Raw genomic sequence first — 22,399 nt, 5'->3', positions numbered from 1 at the left:
AGAAAAACTTCAGGTAATTGGCTGGCATATCCTAAACATTGTTTGCTAATTAAAGCCTCAACTGGATTTGAAAATTGGGAAGAGCTTGCCTCGACAGCACGTATTCATAACACTAGGCACACACTGACAAAATTCTGAACAGAAAAAAGCTACCTAGTTTATCCTGTTATAAGTTTGCACAGAACATATAAACTTGGAGCTCAGGTGTTCTAATATACAAAAATAAAGTCATGTATTCATAGCTCAGAAAGGATAAGGTCCTCTCCCTGCACCATTCCAGACCACCTGGGGAATTAACTGTAAAAACCTTCTACAGATACCCCAAGTCAACTCACTGACTTTGGCAGCCAGGAACCACAAACCGTGGGCAGCCCACTGGCCTTACCCATTTTCCACTGCTGTGTTATAAGACATGTAGAAGTAGATTTAAATTCAAAAGTTAGGCTGAACTTATATCTGATGAATCATCTGCCTTCTGCTGAAGGAATGGTGTCCCCCAAGGGATACATTTCAGGGACTGACCATATCTTCATTACAGAGAATTTCATAATACGCACTTTGCTGAGGGGGAACTTGACTCACATGCTGCACCCAAGGGAACCTCTCACTTTCTTCCTGAGCCAACAAGGCCAAGTCCCACTCACAGCCATGCTCTCCTCAACTTGCTCATTTTAATGGACATGTGGAAGTCACTGCAAGGGTAATGTCAATGCAAGGATCCCTTACTTATGAGAACACCTCATGTCATCAATTCTAGGAAGCACATTTCTTCACATTTCCACACCCCTGAAACAGAGATGCCTTATAATCAATTGTGTGTCATTGCTTCATTGGAAGCTGATTTTTCCAAGAAATACGTAAAATAATATATTTCTTATACATCTTATAATCATTGGCATCTGACATTCAATGGAAAATAGTGGGTAGATTTATACAAAATGTGTTAAAATAAACATGTTACTCCATTCTTATTTCTCTCCTACCTGCAGTTGTGAAATTAAATCTGCATCCTAATATAAAATCCCTCACTTCACCACATATTTATTTATGCATCTATTTATTCAAAAATGTTTATGCGTCCATTAAGTTGTCAAAAAATATATTAATTATTTGTTCCATGCCAGGCAGTAAGCTAGATGCTGTGAAAAGTGTAAATATGATACATTCACACTTAAGATTCTATCTAATTTTTCAAAATCACATCTGTATGGAAAAAATACATTTAATAAAATAATCAAACTGCAAGACTTTAAAAAAATCCACACTGTTGTGAGAGATGGCTAACAACTAGTTTTTTTACAATTGCAAGAAAAAAATAATTTTTTTTAAAAAGTGATGTAGGAAACACCTATAGATTAAAAAAAAAACTTGAGACATAAAAAAATCACATGCGAGTCTTATATGGATCTTAATTCATGTAAACAAATTGAATAAAAGGTATAATAATATTTGAGACAACTGGAAATCTGAACACTGGCTGAATATTTGATGATATCAATTAATTACTATTAATGCTTTCATGTAAAATACTGATACTATGGTATTTTAAAGAGCATTTATCTTTCAAATATACAAAATGAAATATCTGTGGAAGAAATAACATAGTGTTTGGAATTTGCTTCCAAATATTGAACTAAACCATAAGAAATTGTTTTTGTAAGTCAAAATAAGTTGAATATCTATGATTTTATGTTGAAAGTCAGAAGTCATTAGAAAATACTAATGAAACAAAATTGGCAAGAAGCTGATTAATGTTGATATTAGGGAGACTGTCTCTGCAGTGAAGTTTACTCATTTGTCTCCTTTCTATGTGTATAAAATATTTCCACAATAAAAACTTAAGTAAATTAGTTCTTAATATTGTGCTACATTATAAATGAGCCAATAACTAAAAATGTCGAAAATGCAACTGGAAGTACCCCTGCTAAAATACTATGTCTACAGTATTTATTTTCCATTGCAGAGGTAAATCTCTCCAAAACTTGAAAATTTTTCCAGGTTTTTCAAAATCTAACTTTGTATCAACATGTTCTGCATCTATGGATTCAACTGCAGACTGAACATACTAGAAAAAGCAATTGTGTCTGCACTGAACACACACAAGCTTTTTTACTTTGTCACTACCCCCTGGACAATAGACAGCTACTTACACAGCCTTTATATTTTGTTAGGTATCATAAGTAATCTAGAGATGATTTAAAGTGAACTGGAAGATATACATTGATTCTATGCAAATACCATACTACTTTATATAAGGCACTTGAGCATCTATGGGTTTTAAGCGGGCATCCTAAAGTCAATCCTCCATGGATAACAAGGGATGTGACCCTCCCATAAGCTTCATTATATATCTGAAATAAATTATATTGCACTTTTATTCTGATGATCTCAATTTACCGGCTTGTTTTTAAACATCATGCTGTCTGGACAGTATGGGTCTTTTTTTCAACAGTGCTTCTAGATTACAAATCAGAATAGTTATGACCACATAGTCTTGGACATATGCCAGTCAACTTTTGCACTTCGGTTTCTTCCTCTGCAAATGGAAGCCCGTGAACTTGATGGTCTCTCAGGTGGCCTATGGGTCTGTGACTGTACCATCTGCTCTTTCTTAGCCACAGAAGCTGTTCCCCAGCTGTGCATGGGATACTTGGCTCTTTTCTCACTGTTTAACAAGGGCTATACAATCCATGCACAAAGGTCCTCAAACATATCAGACAGCCTACTGAAAAGCTCTTGCACATACACACAACCCTACAGAAAACCCTTGAAAGTCATGAGAGATAGTTCTACAGTGGAGAAGAAAGCAACCATGAGAACTACACCAACAGAGTGCGTGAGCTCAGTACTGCATCCCCCTCCTAATGGCCTATGATGGAATATATATAAAATATAGTTAATACATTTTAATAGAAGTACATGATATTTAAGATACATTAAAATATCTTTAATAGCCTGAAAATAAATTTCATAATAATATAAGATGTAAGCTGGCTACTAGAGCGCAGTTGGAACTAACTGGCAGACAACAGTTGTAGTGACCAGATGCAGGCTTTGGACTGTCGAGCACAGTGTCAATTTGTAACTTCATTCATAAATTTCTCAGTGATATTGGATTAAGTGGGGAATATGTGTACCTGTGTCTGCAAGTGAGTACATGCCAAAGAGGAGACACATAAAGCACCTGAGAGAGACTGAACACTCCACAGAGATCATATTATTTGTTTGTCTGAAACAGAACATGAATCATTAATGTGGGACCAATTTTGGCTCTCTCTCTGAACAACCGAAGATTACCTTGATGTGCTTAACTCTGTCTTCTTTTTCTGTCTTTGGTTTCTTTCCTGTGGCAACAAACAATAGTTTGGGATTAATTTGTGGACAGAGAGAGAAACATTTCCCCTACATTGAATTCTAAAACTCTCAGTGAACTTGTTACTTTAATCTACACATGATCAAAATTCAAATGAATCTTTTATGCCTTTGGTGCCTTGAAAGACATTTTTCCAAGTGAGGTAAGGGCAGAATTATCACCTACAGCATTAACAGGTACTCTGCCCTTGTAGCAACCATGGTTGTAGAAATAAAAGAAATCACAAAGGCATCGTGGTATGTATTGAGCGATTGTTATTTTAGTCAGTAAATATCTATACCTTTCTTAGAAGGTCGTTCAGATAAGGGCAACATCCGGTATACTCTGAAGGCATTGTTTCCTTTCTTTATACTTTTATCCTTAACTTCTTCGATATCAGGCAAAGAATTCATGGCACATCGAAAATTCGCCTTCCATGTTTTGGGATCAGGTTTATCTATTCCTGGCTGATGCTTTCCTAACAAAATAGCCAGAGGTGGGGGGGGGGGGGGAAAGGAAAAATTAGACACAGAGTAAAAAAGTTCTGGAAACAAAGTCTTGCTGACCAGGTACTACAGAGAGACCTTCTCATTAGAGCCTTTGCCCACAGTAACCAGCCATTCTGTTTTGTCTGGGACTGAAGGGGAAGGTTCTTAGGATGTTAGAATTTTATTTTTAAAACCTAGACACTTTAGGGCAGGGATGATTTCTACCAAACTGCTTGAGAGAAAAAAATCAACTGGTAGAATGGAGAATCAATGTGAACTCTACGCAAGGGTGAAAGCCCAACAGGCAGAAATAATTTGTGATTTTCAAACACTGAGTAAAAATTTCATCCCTGTAAATAGCTCCCTACTTGAATTTTGTAATGAATAAATATATGCCTGACTACCTTTAGGGAAAACAAATTCAACCCAAGTTTATAGCTCCAGAACAAATGAATGAATATTGCCCTGGTAACACTGGGGAATTTATCAGAATACTACATTGGGGGCCATTTAAAGACTGAGGTCCTGGAGGATGGGTGGAACACCACTTCTCTGTGATGTGACCATAAGTCAGGATATATTATATGTGTAATGAAAACAAACGATAGCACCTGACGCTACACAATACAGGGGGTTGATTACCTGTGTGGATGGCCCAGTTTCTAAATAGTGGTGCGTCTTTTTCCACATCCCACCCATGTCTAGCCGCATGCATCCAGGGGATCTGGAAAATCTTCTTTTCCTGGAGTTAATGAAGGTAAAAAAGAACTGCAGTCATGGGGTTTGGCTAAACATGATGAAGGGTTCTTAAGTTCTAGCTAATAAGATTTCCCACTAAGTACCACTGAGTTGCTGAGTGTCTATGGTACAATCAACCATAAAGCAAATCCACTTCCCCAAAGGGTCCCAAATCTTGACAGTCTACCCTGGAGGACAGTGAGAATCTCCTGGAGCCTGGAAGAGTAGGAATGTATTCCAGGGTCAAAGGGAAGATGTGGATGTGCCAAAGAGTCCTACAATTTGTGCCTGTCTTTTTTTTAACAGTACCATAGATAACTGGTCACCGACTGAAACTTCTAATGCATATCCTTACAGTTTCTTCTCATCATTTGGTAAACAGTAACTCCAGCTGCCTTAGGTAAGTTAAAAATAACACACACCCTTTATGCTGCTAAAGGGAAGTTGAGTGTATCTGAGGTCACTGTCACAGAAACCAAGTATCTCCATCTGCTTGTGTGTTTGACAAAAATAGAGAATTTTGTCTCTTGTTCTAATCCCTAGAGGTCTATAGCCCTGCATGAAATAGCAAGAAGTACGAACAAAAATGTAAGAGACTATGAGAGGACACTCATAAAGTTTCTGGTAAAAAGTTCCTGAATACAATCCTGTCAGATTCTCTCTCTCTTTCTTACAATCAGAGATAACCCCAAACTGTTTAATAAAACAACCCAGGCAAACACATGATTAGAAACTAAAACTTCAGAAACAAAGTCATATTCACAGTGAAACTGCGTGTGGTGCACCCTGGTCCAGCCAGAAAGACAAAGGTCCCCGAAGCACTGTACACATTTGTCTACCCATGTCCACAAGGGGCTTAGTTTTATATCTCACAGTTACTAGCTACCAAACTAAGTATATAATTTTCATTTTTCAGTTGAGAAACAGAACCAAATTATTAAATCAAGGAACTTATGATTAAAAATGTCTATGTTCTAAACCAAGGTCAAGTGATTCCATATACACACTACATATTATCTCCTGGCGTTAGAGGATTCCCTGTCCTGTGACAGACCTGGATTCTTGAAGAGTAGGGCCCAGGAACTGCACTTTTTAAAGAGCTCTCAGGCAATCCTGATTACTGCTAAGTTCAGGATGCACGCACTGGGAAGGAAAGGGAATATCAGGAGGGATTTTCCACCACTTTGGTCTTACATGGTGAAATCCAGAAAGCATCCCAGCGGTCCCTACAGGGACTCAGTACCTCTTCACTAAGCTGAAAATATTTCAGAATGTTGGAGAGTTTCCCAAAAACTGTTACAAGGGAAAACTCTACCATATTTTTAAAAGTCAGTTAATAAAGAAGAACTGAAAGTGAGAGACCTTTTCATAAACTCTTCATTATTCATTCTGTGTCATTTGCAGCCATTGCAGAGTCTCATCTCAGGTAGGCCAAAGTGCAAAGAAAAGTGGTGTTCTTTTTTTGGTTGTTACTGTACATGAAAATCTGAAAACAAAATCCTTCAATGCAGCTTTTTTTTTAATGTTCACATGAACATGAATATAAATGAAAAAGAACTGATTTCCAATGAAATAATTTTCCTGAAATGCACACACACACACACACACACACACAATCTAAAATTTTCTGCTGAAAGACACAGATCCTGAAAAGTTTGCTGTTGTACTTTTTTTGGTAGACCAAGAGAGATCTGGAATGACACCCTGTAAAGTCTACCTTGCAAGGCACAAAGGTAAGGCAGATCCTTATAAGCATTTGTGCACAGCCCCCCCCCCCACACACACACAAAATCAAATCTAGTCTCACAGAAACCATGTAAAAATCATGAAATCAAATAAAAGGGGTAGGAGGGGAAGGGAGGGGGCATGGGGTTAGAAATGATGGTGGAATGAGATGGCCATCATTATCCAAAGTACATGTATGAAGACATGAACGGTGTGAATATACTTTATATACAACCAGAGATATGAAAAATTGTGTTCTTTCTGTGTAATATGAATTGTAATGCATCCTGCTGTCATAGGTAACAAATTAGAATAAAAAAATTAAAAAAAAAAAACAGCTACCAAACCCTGCAATATCCACCAAGGAGGGGCAAGAGGTGTGGCTCAGTGGTACAGCACTTGCCTAGCATGCATGAAGCACTGAGTTCAATCCCCAGCACCGCGAATAAATAAATAGATAGATAGATAGACAGATAGACAAATAAATAAATAAATAATCCACAATGGCTCTTCTTGAAATTGGCAAAAGACCCAAATATACCTCTCTCAATAAACAAATAAACAGCACATGAAAAGATGCTGAACCTCATTAAGTCATTAAGGAACTGCAAATCAAAGCAACAAATACCTCACACCTACCAGAATGACTGGAATTTTAAAAATTTACAATGACAAAAAGCAAAAAAAGAAAATAAAAAGTGTTGATGAGGATGCAGAGAAACTAGCACTCTTCTATGCTGCTGGAAGGAATATAAAATAGTGCAGCCACTTTGAAAAAACAGCTTAGCCATTCCTCAAAAAGGTAAAACACAATTACCAGTTGATCTAGTAATTCTACCCCTGGTTACATACCCTAAGATTGCAACAGGTGTCCAAACAAAAACCTGATATATAAATGTACACGGTAGCTCTACTCACAAAAGCCTCAAGATGCAAACAACTCACCTTTCCATCAGCTGATGAATGTATACACAAAATATTGCATATTCAGCCACAAAAAGGAATTAAAAATGCTACCACAAGGATGAACTTTTTTTTTTTTTTGGTACCGTGGATCAAACTCAGTGGCACTCACCACTGAGCCACATCCTCAGCTCTATTATATATTTTATTTAGAGACAGGGTGTCTCTGAGTTGTTTAGCACCTCACTTTTGCTGAGGCTGGCTTTGAACTCTCGATCCTTCTGCCTCAGCCTCCTGTGCCCCTGGGATTACAGGCTGTGCCACCATGCCCAGTTAAGGATGAACTTTTAAACGTTATGCTAAAAGAAGCTAGATCCAAAGGACAAATATTGAATGATTCCATTTATACGAAATATCCAGAGAAGGCAAAGTTTTATAGACAGAAAAGTAGCTTAGTGGTTGCCCTGAGCTAAGAGAGGAAGAAATGGGCTCTGAGGGCTTACAGGGTACAGTGTTTCCTGTTGACAGGAAAAAAGTTCTGGAACTACATGAGGATGGTTTGCACAAGAGCATGCATGTACTTATTCTCACTGAACTGCACACTTAAAATAGTTAAAATGGTAGATTTAAAAAAAAAAAACTCCATGTAACTTTTGACTATTTACATGGGTTTTTTAAAAAAATTATTGCAAAAAAATAAAGAAGAAACTACAAAAATAAGCATATCACAGATACCGTTTTTATAAAGACCATGTTGAAAGGTAAAAGGTGAGATTCATTTTTAAATCAAAAGAGATTCTACTGAGTAAATGTTCGAATCATAGATCCCTGTATTCTGAGGGACAGTGACACTGCTGCTATGTATCTTTGTAGACTCCGTGACCAGCCCATCAGAGGGCAGAAGACACAAGCACTGCCTGAGCTCTGAAAAGCATCTGTGATTCTCTTGCACAGTGCAGAACACACACTTTGGCTCCTGCAGAAACTAGTCCAGTTATCTCTCTCTTCTTTCTTCCAATATTTTTAAGATATTCTGATCAGTTTGCTTTTTTGTTTTGTTTTGGACTTCTTACTTGGGGCAGAGACAGCCTGATGTTGACACAAACACAAGCCTGTTTTCAAGTAAAGAAAAGGGAAAGTCTGGCACTGCTGAATGGTCTCTGTGCCTGGCTTCAATGCCTGCATCCCAGGGGATGTCCCTCATGCACTAAGAACATCAATAACCAGGATGGGAAACAATGAGCCTGGCAGTGTCTGCCTCCTTCTTCCTAAATAAATGACCCAGAGACACCACAACATTGGACAATTCCAGAACTATCCTAGACCCTTTCAACAGTCAAGGGCAAGAAGGAAAACAAAAAGAACACAGGATGCTGTTCACGATCAGAAGAGGCTTCAAGTCATAAAACCAAACACAACCTGTGAGCTTTCTTTAATAAGAGTCTGATTGAATGAATCAGGTGCATCAGCTGTAAAAAGATATTCTGGGAAAACGGAAAGCCATTTGAATATGAATGGGATAATGATGACATTGAAAATTATTAACTTTATCTAATTGATAACAGCATTGTTGATATGTCCTTAAATCTTATAAACATACATTGTCAGAGAGTGGTTTTATAATAACACACACACACACACAACACACAAAAACACACCCATACATGCATGCACATGCATGCACACACAAAAATACAACAAAAATTAATAGATCTAAGATGTGAGCATATGGGAATTTGCTATTCTATTCATCCTAATCATTAGACTATCCAAACCTACTCATAATAAAAAGAAGTTATTCAAGCCCCAGCCCCATTCATAAGCCACATATAATACTGTTTTGATAAACTTCCTGTTCCTTTGAAGGAATTCAAATGACCTAATCCATTTCTTCCCTCCTTCAAATTTATTAGGAGGAGGAAATGGAAACAAATTTAGCCAGTAATTAATCACCTGTTCGTTTTTTACTAAGAATGTACTGAGTTGGAAAAGCTTCATTGAAGAGAGAGATGTGACAATGGCCAACCCATTATTGATAACTCTGATAATCCTGTGACAATGGCTAACTCGCTATTGATAAGTCTGATAATCCTAACAGAACAAAAACACAGCCACCAACGTTGCTCCTCCTCGAGAACACAACCTGCATCCATGCAGTCGCAGAACAATGCTTATGGAGTGCCTCCTGCTCAGCAGGCGGGAGGCCTGGACAGTTATGACAAGACCGCCATGCACTGCTTGTGGGGCTTCTGAGCCTGGAGACTGCACCATAAATAGGACACATTCTGAAATCAACAGCTATGATTTGGATGTGATTAGAGAGCATCCTCCAAAGTTTCCTTGGTCCCCAGTGTGGAGGTATTGAGGTGGTAGAACCTTTAAGAGATGGAGTCTAATAGTGGATAATTAGTTAAAGAGGACTACTGAATGCACCACTGCTGTCTCACAGGAGAGGATCAGATCTGTTAAGAGTGGAATAGTTCCCCCCTTAAGAATGGCAATTGTAAGAGCAAGTCAGGGTCCTTCTAGATGTCTTTCTTCCTTGTTTACACACTTGGCCCCTTCTACTTCTCTGCCATGTTGTAAAGCAGTTAAGGAAGCCCTCGCCAGGACATGGGCACCCTGCTGATTGGACATTCTAGCTATAATACTGTAAGCCAAATAAACTTGATAAGTTACCCAAGCTCAGGTATTTTGTTACAGCAACACAAAGTGGACTGCAACACTAACTAAGGCATAAGTAAATCAAAGACCCACGGGCAGCATCTGCTTTCTTAGTCCCTGCAGTCTTAGTGAGAAAGAGATTAAACTACTCAAACTAAAAACAGGGATTCTTGGGCAGGGATGCTTGTGAATGGAAAGGAAATATTAGGCTCTAGATGAAATATTTATGTGGACAGATGAATCCCAACAAGTCTAAATCAACAAGAAACCTATAAAAAATCAGCATACTACAGTGATGCAGCCACATTAATGTAATTAATGTTTATAGCAGCTCACCTCACAATAGCTAAACTATGGAACCAACATAAGTGCCCTTCAATAGATGAATGGATAAAGAAAATGTGGTGTATTGCACAATGGAATATTATTCAGCTTTAAAGAAGAATGAAATTATGGCATTTGCCAGTAAATGGATGGAGCTGGAGAATATGCTAGGCAGAATAAGCCAGTCCCCAAAACAAAGGCCAAATGTTTTCTCTGATATGCAGATGCTAATTCACAATAAGGGCGGAGAGTTGGGAAGAACAGAGGCACTTTGGATTGGGTAGAGGAAAGTGCAGGGAGAGAAGGGGTATGGGAGTAGGAAGGATAGTAGAATGAATTCAACACTATTACCCTATGTACATATATGATCACACAACTGGTGTGATTCTACATCATGTAAAACCAAAAGAAAGAGAAATTATACTCCATTTATGTATGATGTGTCAAAGTGCATTCTACTGTCATGTATACTTAATTAGAACAAATTTTTAAAATAATTTTTAAATGCCCATGGGAATGTAGCTTTGGAGAGCTGATACCCTGACCCCATCCAAGGTCTGCAGTGACCATGATGGCACTGCCTGTGGGCACAAACACAGCCACATGCCTGCTGTGGCTAGGTCCCAGTGGGACCCCTACCTGATAGGGAACACGAGACATACTGTGCCAGCACTGTCCTGAGGGGCAGCAGTGGTCAGCAGCCCTTCCACCAGCTGGGCTCATGTACAGCTCTAGCAGAAGAGCCCACAAGATGGCAAAGAAGTCCTCTTCCCCACTCCTACTCAGAAAGAGAACTCTCTCGCCAAGAGCAAATGAATGAAGACCAGCAGAGAAGGACCATCTGTGAGGGACTAAGTGTTCAGTTATGCAAAAAGATATCCATTTGCCTTTTGGTTCTAGATCAGAAAAACATGGACAAAGTGGATGGAAAAAGAGAGGCCTCCATGGACAGTCCTGCAGAGGACGATCCTTGGAGGGTGCCTTGATTTCCTAAGGCTATAACAAAAGACTACAACAGGACAGCTTATAGTAACAGAAACATTCTATCCCAGTTCTGGGAAGCCAGAAATCTGAAATCAAGGTGTCAGCAGGCCTGTATTCCTTTCAAAAACTCTAGGGAAGAATCTTTGCCTCCTTCAGGTTCTGGTGGCTCCAGGAGTTCTTTGGCTTGTGGCTGTGTCATGCCAGTCTCAGTGTCTTCACATAGGTTCTCCTGTGTATGTGTGTATGCGTGTGTGTGCATGAGTGCGTCTTATAAAGACAACTGTCATGGGACTTAGGGCCCAGCCAGAGAATCCAGGATGATCTTTGCTGCATCTGCAAACACCCTTTTTCCAAATAAGGCTGCAGGTTCTGGAGGTTAGAATGGGGACATACCCTGGGGTGGGGGCATCATTCAACTTCCTGTAGAGCACAACCAAATACAGCCTATCAAGTGCCTACTTGACACAGGAGGCCTGATGGCATTGCATGTTCTCCACATACAGAGGCACGTTTTAGAATAAGAAAAAGAGAAAACAGACAACTTTCTTCAAATTCAGGAACATCTACTTCAATCTTACACTAAATCAAGACAGACAATGTTTTCTTGTTATTCAAAATAGAATCCTACTTACCCTCCCCATGCCTTCCACAGTGGGGATCATGTGAATTAACACATATGCCCTGCTTAGAAGAGTACCTGGGAATCGGGCACTTAACAAATGTTAGCTTTTGCTCTTTTTATTTGTTACCCTATGTGTCTCCAACTCCCTTTCCTTCTACCTTCATATACCGCTGCTAACTGAGCTGTAGAAGAAACAACCTGGTTTCTTATTTGTTTCTTTGGAAAAGGAAAATTATGTATCTAAATCTAAAAACACAATAGATAGAACAAGCATAGAAAAATATATTGTCTAAGGCCTCAAGGTGCCCCAATAGAACACACAAAACGAGCACCTTGTTTCAGAAAGGACTCACTTGCCGTATTCAAATACAGGAACATTGAGTTCAAAATAAATGGACAAGGGAAAAAGAACAAAAAAAAAAAAAAAAAGATTTGAGACATCTAAAAAGATAAAATGAAGCCAGGAGTGATACTAAAGAAAAGGAAAATTGCTGCAGCACCTTCTTCCCTTGTTAGAAGCAGGACACAATCTGCAATCTGGCTCTAAGCTCTTGCATCTGGAACAAAGATAAAGCCTGACCAGCTAAATTATTCATCATGTCCTTAAGATTAAAAAAGAAAAGGGTTGGGGGATGGTGACTAGGAAAAAGACATTTGCTCAGAAGAATTGCAATTGTTCCTAGTAGCAGGAGAGAAACTTATCCCTTGGGCCTCCTTAAAACAGGCATGACATATTACATCGAGTCACTTTTCTAAATTATAACTACATATTTTTAGATGTTTGTTATTTTTGCATGCATTATCTCTTCCTGATGCACCCCCAATAGCTAAGATTGATTAGACTGATAGTTCTGAGGTTAACAAAATAAGGGAGTATTTGTGTGTACATGTGTGCGTTGAGGGAGTTGTAAATGATAAGCAATTTCTTTTTTAAGACAGGTGGGAATACCAACAAGGTTTCGTGTAAAGATAAAAATGAGTATTTTTAAAAGACAAAAACGAAGGTTCTTTACATTGAGAGCATTCAGGGAAAAAATCAGTATGCTCCATTCCCAGTATAAAATGGCAGCGTTTCCATGTCCTTTCATCCTAGAAAGATAGGAGAAGCAAGAAAGAACTCTAGAGACTAAAGAAAAGGGCAAGGGCACTGTTATGAGTTAGATATGAGTCTCCTCAAAAGCTCGTGTGTGAGACTATGCGTGGAAGTTCAGTACCAAGGGGCGGCCAGCACCCTACCAGGGCAGTTTCCTGCTTAGATGGTGATGAGCCAACTGGAGGAAGTTTGAAATATTTAGTAAAGAAATAAGATACAGAGCCAGAAATTAGGTTCAAAAAGGAGGAGTTCCTGATAGGTCCTCTAATCCACATAGGAGTTAGAACCAAACAACTAGAAAATGGCTCCAGTCCTTTATTTAAGGGAGAGTACATCAAAGTCAGGGATAAGGTTTCAGCAGGTGGAATCTTGCTTCACGGTGTCTTGCAGTCAACAGGTTGATTGGCATTTTGGCAAGCCACACTCATCTCTGAGAGGCTGTGTGGCTATGTGGCTCCAGTGCACTTAGGACTCTGACAGAGCTAGGTAGGATATCACGTGTACTGGGTGGTCTCAAACCAGCAGGACTGCCACTGGGAGTTCCCAGATACCAGACTTTCCTACCCAATGGCTTCCATGCCCATTTGGTTCATGCACAGTTCGCGGATGGCTCCCAGCAGTTCAGAGGTGAAATGAGAGCCTTAACCTCATCAGTGAATTAATCCACTGATATGGATTGACTTGGTGGTGGTTGTAGGCAGGTAGGCTGCCTTCTACACAGGAAATGTTCAGTATAAGGATTGGACCAATTCAGAGGAAGCAAATAAGAGATGGCTGGAGAAGGTAGGTCACTGGGGGCATGCCTTTAGGGTTTATCTTATGTCCCTGGTAAGCAGAGGTCTCTGTCCCTCTCTCTCACTCTACTTCCTATTTTCCAGGTCCCAAGCGGCCTTCCTCTGCCCTTCTGCCATGATGTTCTGCCTCAATCTCAGACCAAAACAATGAAGTCTGCCATCTATGGACTGAGACTTCTGAAACCATGAGCCCCCAAATAAACTTTTCCTCATCTGTATTGTTCTTATCAGAACTTTTGGTCACAGTGATGGAAAAAGCTGACTAAACAGTCACTAAAGAAAACCATAACAGGGAGCTTCCCATAAAGGTATCCAGAATCCCAAGGTGAGCTGCGACTGGGAACTCAGGATTGAGGTAACTTTCTGAGCTAATGATAAAAACTTTTTTGATATGATAACTTGATGTTCTATGACCATAGTTAGTTGGTTGGTTTTTGTAATAAATTGAGTCTGAGATTTTGAAAACAAATAACAATTTTTACTTTTGGTGGTCCATGGGAGCATATTCTCAGCCAGAACCTCTCAATCTCAATCTCTCACATGCACAAGCATATGCACACACTTACCTTATTAAGCCACTTTAGCCCTGGTATTGTGTTTGAATTTATCTGTTCTTCCAGCCATGGGCGCATCCGCATCCTTTCCACTGGCATGGTACCTTTCTGCAAAAGCAAAAGAAAGATAACATTAGGTATTTCTGTTACTGTCTTGTCTGTATCATCCCTGCTTGTTCCACCCCCCTTCCTCAGGGTTGGGGCTCTAGGTGAGTGTATTCAGGGGTATTGCCTTCTGGCCACCTGCCCCTACTTATCTATCCTGTTCATCCTGTCTTGGTGGGGGTGGTGGAATGGCCCAGTTCCTGCCATTCTCTGAGTGGGCTTTCAGTTGAAGGGACCTATGGACATGATAGGCCTGGTCTTGCAGACACCCAGCTAGCCAGGAGATTCAGACCCCCCTCAGTGACTGCTTCATGTTATTTTACCCCCTCCTACTCTGGCTATGTTTATAGAAGGAACCTTCAACATACCAGGCATTCCAAGGACCAGTATTTTACAATACTTTAGAGTATTTATCCTTCCAAAATCCAAGGATGCCAGAACAAAATAGTTTTGTTATAAAGAGTTATGACAACCAATTGGTTCCTTTTGGGGATATGGGCTACAGAAATGCCTTGAATCCCAAATACTGGAACTTGAGAGTTCTAAAGGAATCAATTAATTTGGTTACCCCCAAGGTTTTTCACTACCAGCCATTTCTGTTTTCAGAGATCACCAGCATTTATCCTTGCTTCAACTCTGCTCTTACTCTGATGTAATCTCTTACTTGCTTCCTCAAGCATTTGTCCTCAGTACAGTCCTCTCCTCTGACCTGAAAGCATCCCCTTTTCCTTCAACTTAACTTTCCTTTTGCAAATCACTCCCTGGTCTGAACATCTTTCCTCATCAGCCCACACAATGCCTCTCCCCACTCCTTCCAAATTCCTTTCGAAAACTTTCCCTCATCCATCAAAATATAGCTGAGTGGAATCACTAATAAAGCATCTTCCACACAGTTTACCCTTCTTCACCCTATTTTTGTCTAAATTTGTATTTAATCTAGGATCTGAAAGCAAAGTTGATGCTAATTCAAGTCTCTACACTATAGGACATTGTGAACAATGTGACATTATAATCCCCTTTTCAACCCCCCCCCCTTTTTTTTGGTGTTGGTGCTGGGGATTGAACCCAGGGCCTTGTGCATGCAAGGCAAGCACTCTACCAACTGAGCTCTACCCCAGCCCTCTTTTCAACCCTTAACTGTCTCTTGTTTGTGGAACTCATTTCTCCTTAAAATGAGTTCTTAAAATTATATCCAGCTGAATATGGAATGAGGTGATCAATATCTCTTTTCCAGCTTGCCCTACCCCGACCAGTGCCAGAGTGCAAGCGTCATGACGTGCACCATGAAGGGCCTCACCTTTACTAGTAGAGGCTACCTGCCTTTTCCTTGTATCCCTCTCACATTTCTAATCCAAGCATGTCGAAGACACCTTCTGCTCCTTGCTCATACCAAGCACTCTGCTCCTATTTCCCTGGCCTTGCCAATCCTCAGCAATACTCCAAGACCCAGAGTCCACTCTCCTTCTCCACAAGGCCTTCCCAGACCACTCCAGCCCAAAGGAATCCTCCTCCTCCTCCAACTCCCACAATACACACAGATCTTGCACCACTCATTTGAAAATCAAACATTGCTTTAGGGTAGCTGTTGTAAGTCAAGTCTTTAATCTTATCTCTTACCTGACCTATAAACTTTTCAGCTATGTGTACCCTCTCTACCTAAGCAAATTGTAAACTCTTTGGGAATAGGAGTTCACTTCTTATATATTCTTTTTATAACCCTACAAAGCCTAAATGCTGCCTTCTACACAGGAAATGTTCAGTATAAGGACTGGACCAATTCTGAAGTTCAGCCCCCTCAGGGCTGCCATTGATGGTTGGGTCCCACCCCCTCAACATCTGCAGGATCCAAGTCTCCATTCTTGGGAACAGTAACAGGAACCTTTGAAACATTATAAAAGACATGAAATGGCTACAGGGAGATCCCAGTATAGCTGCTCTTCATGGATTCCAAGTTATTCCATTCATTCATATACTCATTCAAAGATCATGGATTGAGAATGAAGTTCCAGGAACTAGAAAAGATAAGACAATCCCCGCCATTTTGAAACTCAGTCTAATAGGTGATAGGAAAGAAGGGAATTACCAACATGAAGAGTCTTACACACAAGATGGTAAGAAGTTACAGAAGAGCTCTGAGAGTGTTGGGCAAAGCTATACATAGAAGATTATACCAAGGGACAGTGGTCTGAGTGGATCTAGGGCTCTGTCCCATGAATTGGTGTCCACTAAACCAGTCAGATCCTTCCTTAGGAGAAGATCTTAAGACACAGAGTGGGGGAAGAAGGAAGAGCAGGAGTGGGGGGCAGCTACAGTAGTCCTATGAGACAGCAACAGCCTCCAGTTCTTCTGAGGGGCCAACATAACATGCATAAGTGGTGCCATTGTGCCTACCCTCAGTAATGTGGAAATACAAGAGGCATGCGCAAATAGCCCTGATTCCAGTTCATAGTCATAATAATATTATATTTCTTCCCATCTCTCTCTTTTTTAAAAAATAAATAACTCATGTTGAAAAAAAAAAAAAGATCACCTGAGATATTTCAAAAAAGCTTCTGTCACTAAAACTACAGCCTGTGAGGGAAGATACAGATATCTACATTATTTCCAAATTCTGTAAATGTGAATTTGCCTACTTACTAAAATCTATTGGTTACCACAAAATCAATACTTATGGTGTTTTGTGGTTGTTGCATACACATGCATAGGGGGTGGGGGTGGACACAATTCACCTGGTATGCACAATCCCAGCTGATTTTGAACAAGACACATTTTACCTTCCTGCTTCTGCTCTCCTACTGGAAACAAATGTCCTTTTCACGGTCTACTGAGTGTGACATTTTCCACAGTCTTGTGTTTTTTGTTGGTAAATTTTGCCATTTAAAATGGCCTCTAAGAGCGGTACTGAAGTACTGTGTATTGCTCCTAAGCAAAACAAGGCTGTCATGTATTGAAGACACAGACATACAAAGAATGTCATGTGAAGACACAGAGGGCAGATAGCTACGTAAAGGAAGAAGCAGAGATTGGAACGACTCCATGACCAGTCAAGGAATACCTGGATCTTCTACAAGCTGAAGAAAGAAGGACGGATCCTCCCCAGCCTTCAGGGGTAACAAGGCCCTGTTGACACCTTGATTTTAGACTTTTAGCCTCCAGAACTCTGACAGTGTAGTTTTCTGTTGTCTCTAAGACACCAACATAGGCAGAGATGATGCAAAGGCCTTCGGGTAGGTGTCCAGCAACAGGACAGATGCTTGAGACATGACTGACCTTCCAAGTCCTGGAAAAACAAAACCTAGGACTTTGTTCAACATCCCAGAACTGAAGGAGAAACTTAAGGATTTAAGGAAATGAAAGATATGGTCAGTCTTGTTAGTGGTTGATTATGAAATCTAGACCAGCACTTCAACTTTAATATAGGTAGGAATCTCAATTCGGTATTCTAGTTGACCTGTGATTCTACACTTCTAACAAGCTCCCAGGTCCCTGGACCACACTCTAAGAAGTGAGGATCTAGAATCTCTTTAATATTTACACATGAATTTCTTGAGTATTTTGTGACTTCCTACCAAGTCGTCATTCTGGCTGACAGATCTTCTCCATTGGTCTGTCATATTTTACTGCACCATATATATGTTGGGGCATCAATATTTATATGGCATGCCTTTCTAACAGCCAGCCAAAACTCAAAATAAATCTCTTCCTTAGCCAAAATACTACAGAGCTGTGGTTTGTTCCCCAAAGGTTCATATGCTGGAAGCTTGGTCCTCAGTGTGGTGGTATTGAGGTGGCATACCCTTTAAGAAAGGACCTGCTGTAAGGGAATTAGGCCAGGTGACTCCACCCTCATGAATGGATTAATGCTCTGGGAGTGGGTCGGGTCCTATAGGATTAGATTAGTTCCTGGGTCCTATAGGATTAGATTAGTTCCTGTTGGAATGGGTTGTTAAAGTGAGCCTGGCAGCTCCCCTGAATTCCTCTTCTAAACACACTCCTGCCATTGTGCTGTCATCAGACCTGGTGTCATCAACAGAGTCAACCAGATGCTGGAGCTATACCCCTGAACCTTCAGAACTGTGAGCTAAATAAACCCCTTTTCTTCACCAAGTCCCAACCTCAGTATTTTGTTATAGCCACAGAAAATGGACTAAGACATATGGAAATCAAACATGTCCAGAAATTAATAGTTTTAATAAAATTCATTTTTATGAATATCATTTCACATTTTACCCAAAATGTATATTGAAGTATACACTAGACTTGAAGGAGAAAGTATCTGGGGTTTATTCTTCTCTTTTTCTTGAAGAGTCATTTAACCCTACATCCTGACAGATATGCCCTATGTGCTAACAGCTACAACAGAAACACTGATGAAACGGTTCAGCAGTTTCGACATAGGTGATTGTGAAATCACCTGTGAAAAATGTTAAAATTCTCCAATTGCACAATGCATATGAAGATCACATTTTTGTTAATCATCATTGTCATGGTTGTTAACACACAGAGAGCCAAATAAAGTCCCCTCCACCCTCCAGCCCTACCAGAGGGTCAACCTTACAAGAAGTCACAGTGTGCACACTTTACTGTGACCCCTGAATATAAACAATGTCCTAAGTCCCCAGGAAAAAAAATGGACAATCCCATCCCCACCAAAAAGAGTGCTCAAGACCAATGCCTAGCAAGAGGGATTGTGGTTGACCCAAATTTTAAAACTCTTTAAATCATGACTACTATTAATTTTAAGAGGGCTTTTTTTAAGAAAAGTAAACAGCGAGTATTTAATCAAAGTAGGGGAAATCCTTAGAAAGAACTTCACTTATTTCATTTTTTTTTTAAATAGCTAGGACATCCCCAGAGATGCACAATGAAAAGCTAACCCATTTACATGAAGAAATATCCTCTTTTTCACTTGATTGTATACCCAGCCCCATCTCCCACACACTAGACATGTAATAAATTATTAGTGGTCTTGCTGCATTAAATAGAACAGAAAGTTTTCCATTGGATATTTATCAGAGGATGAGCATATAACTTTGTGGCTTTCTAAGAAGGAAAGTAGAAGGGGAATTCTACCTTAAGCCTACTACCACAACTTGATTGTTTAGTGGTCACTAAAAGCAAAATCTGTTTCTAGAGATTAAAAGGCTGGGCTGAGTACTGAAAAGCAAAGATGCCTACTTGGCATATATTTTTTTAGTTTTTATTACTGAAATGCAGGGTGACACACCACTGTTCTCATTTCTGTAATTCTTCTCTGGGCACAAATACCCAGGCCTCGTGAAACCTGAATTGAGTTGGGGAAGGCAGAGGCTAAGTGGAGAAGACACTGAGGAGCTATTTTTTGCCTAAGAGAATCAAAGTACACAGATATCAGGACTTTTTGTTCTAGTCCTGACTACTGTGGCTGGTGTGTGTCCTTGGGCTTGTCACTCCATCTTTCTGGTCCACTCTTTGATCGTCTAGAAGAGAGAGACACTTCAGAGAGATGAGTTCCAAGGTTATCTATGATTATATGAATGCTTTTGTAATATGAAGCCTCATAATCTGATTCTTTGTTGTTGTTGTGTTGAACTTCTATTCTTATACACTGGGTTAAGAGTCAAATGCTGATTTTATATTCTGTGAACCTAAAATGTGAGTAACCTCTGCACCAAAGGAAGTAAAAAAGTTAAAATATCTACCACTGGGCCTGACAAAAGGCATTTTGTGCAATCAGCTATCGTTGTACCTTTGAGATCTAGGGTCGGGCTCAACTTCAAAACCATGACACCCTTCTGTAAATCAGTTCAGCTCAGTGTAGGTACCTGAGAGCCCGGCTTTTCCATGGCATTTACATTCCAATACTCCCACCAGATGCTTGAAACCACTAATGATATCAAATCCTGTGTATGCTGTGTTTTTTCGTTTTATACATGTCTATGATGAACTTTCATCTTTTCACTTAAAGAAAGAAATTGGTGGCTTCTCCTGAGCATCCAAATAGCCAGCATCACTATTCTTGCCCTCTGGGGCTATTTTAAGTAAAATAAGGGTCACCTGAACATAAGCACTACAATACTATGACAACTGATCTGACATCTGAGATTAAGTGGCTAATGAATGGATATACCACTGGGATACACAGGACAAAGAAATGGTCTACATCCCATGCAGGATGGAGCACCAAGGTAAGAGATTTTTATCATCCTATTCCAAAGAATGTGCAATTTAAAACTTATGAATGGCTTACTTCTGGGATTTTCCTTTTAATATTTTCAGACCACAGTTGACCCAGGGTTAACTGAACTTCAGGAAGCAAAACCTACTTTATGATGAATGTCACTGGTGCTAGGGCTGCTGCATAAAGGCATGCAAGATACTCACTATGTATGATTCATTTAGCATGAATGGCCTTCCATGAGGTTGACAATGTCATGGTCCTGATCACTGTCATTAACAGCTATACTGAATTTTCGTCTATGTAGCTGAGACTTGGATCATGGAATAGTAATGCAATGGCTACTACTTATTGAACACTATCTCTGTGCCAGGTACTAACACTAAGGTTTTATATGAGCTCTGTTAACTTTTTCAATACCAGGAGGTAGGGACTTGATTATCCTTACCACAGACAAGGGGGATAGCTTGGGGAAGTGCTGAAAAACAATCTGCTAGTCAGTCTGGGAGCCAAGACTCATTTTGGCCCATCCAGTGTAAAAAACCCAGACTCATCCTCTACTTTGCTTTCATTTTTGACCTTTGACCTTTCATCTTTGACCAACTTGAATTGTCAATCTGATTGGATTAAAAGGATGCAGGCGATTAAGAGGATTATGGGTGTGTCAATTAGGGTGTGTCTAGGAATGATTGGCATGTGGGATAGCCAACTGAAATGGAGACAGTTGGGAAACACCATCCAATAGGATGATGGCTTGGAAGGAATAAAATCTGGAAGAACAAGGAAACAGCAAGCTCAATTCTTCTTGAATGGATTCTGGATTGTTGCTGCAGTCCTCTGAGAATACCAGACTCTGGCTTCTCCACTCTTCCAAAATAGACTCTGCCAGTGATTGATTATCTAGAAGCCTTTGGTCTCCAACTAGGGTAGCACTGTTTATCCCTCTTGTTCTGGGGCTTCAGCCTCTTGGACTGTGCAGCTACTGGTTCTTGCAGCTCTCCAGCCTGCAGACCGCCATTGTGGACTATCCAGCTTCTGGTTGTGTAAATCAACCTAATAAGTCCCCTTTTTATAATTGTACTTCCTATGGATTCCGTTCCTCTAGAGAACCCTGACTAATACAATCTTACTTTAGGAGGCCCTCTGTTCGAACGGCCTCTTCATTGTTCTACTGAGTTTTCCCAACCCCTCTCTGTCCCGCATACCTCTGACATGTTCATCTTCCTGAAGTACCACTTTAATCATGTTATTTCTCTATCCTAGAGATGTATGAACATCCCTGCTGGATTTCAGGTGATAGAATCCTTGGTGGGGATGTGGGCACTGCTTCTAGTAATGGCAAGGTAAGTGATGAAGCCCTGACTCCCACGTTGAATAACTGAGACACACGAACAAAATATATTTTTTAAAATCTGCTTAAAAGCATCAGAAAGCTATCAAGGTAGTACAGAAATTAGAAGGGTAAGATCTAGGAGAAAAAGAAATGCAGAAAGGTAAGCCTGATGTCTGGGGAGGCTCTTCAGGCCTGGGGCATCTGCTGACTCCTGAAGCTGAGCATAGCTTTTAACATATCCAGGTGACAAGGGGACAAAAAATTACAGATCAATACCCAGCCAGGAAAAGGGGATCCTGGAAATCATTATCTTCAAAACACAAAGACAAAACAAACTCAAAACACCCCAAATTCATGAGCCTTTCAGTTACTACATAACAGAAACAATGAAAGATATAAAGCAATGGAAAGGAGTCTTTAGAGTATTGAGAGAAAATAACTGGCCATTTTATGTCCAGAGAATATTTCCTTCGAGGCATTTTCACTCAGAGAAAGGCCGAGTTTTTCTACAGGGCGGAGTTTTTTTTCTACAGAGCTGCAGTTCATCAGTTCATAGTAAGAGT

The 22,399-nt window shown here is 40.0% G+C and overlaps 1 protein-coding gene across 9 annotated transcripts in view; it reads right to left on the bottom strand.

Annotated features, from left to right (window-relative positions):
• The window catches only part of IRF2 (interferon regulatory factor 2), an 86,426-nt gene that overhangs the window by 29,185 nt on the left and 34,842 nt on the right, over positions 1-22,399 (bottom strand). For all 9 annotated transcript variants that reach the window (XM_081269017.1, XM_081269013.1, XM_081269015.1 and 6 more), the window contains 4 exons: positions 14,254-14,349; positions 4,483-4,582; positions 3,654-3,830; positions 3,298-3,344 (listed from right to left, as the gene is read on the bottom strand). In XM_081269017.1, the coding sequence (XP_081125143.1) occupies positions 3,298-3,344; positions 3,654-3,830; positions 4,483-4,582; positions 14,254-14,340 (411 nt within the window). In that variant the 5' untranslated portion in view covers positions 14,341-14,349. The remainder of the gene's footprint in view (positions 1-3,297; positions 3,345-3,653; positions 3,831-4,482; positions 4,583-14,253; positions 14,350-22,399) is intronic.

The sequence above is a fragment of the Spermophilus citellus genome (assembly GCF_964194105.1).
Source record: "Spermophilus citellus genome assembly, chromosome: 16".
NCBI lineage: Eukaryota > Metazoa > Chordata > Mammalia > Rodentia > Sciuridae > Spermophilus > Spermophilus citellus.
The sequence above is the reverse complement of the archived record's forward strand: the minus strand, read 5'-3'. Positions and strand labels throughout refer to the sequence as shown.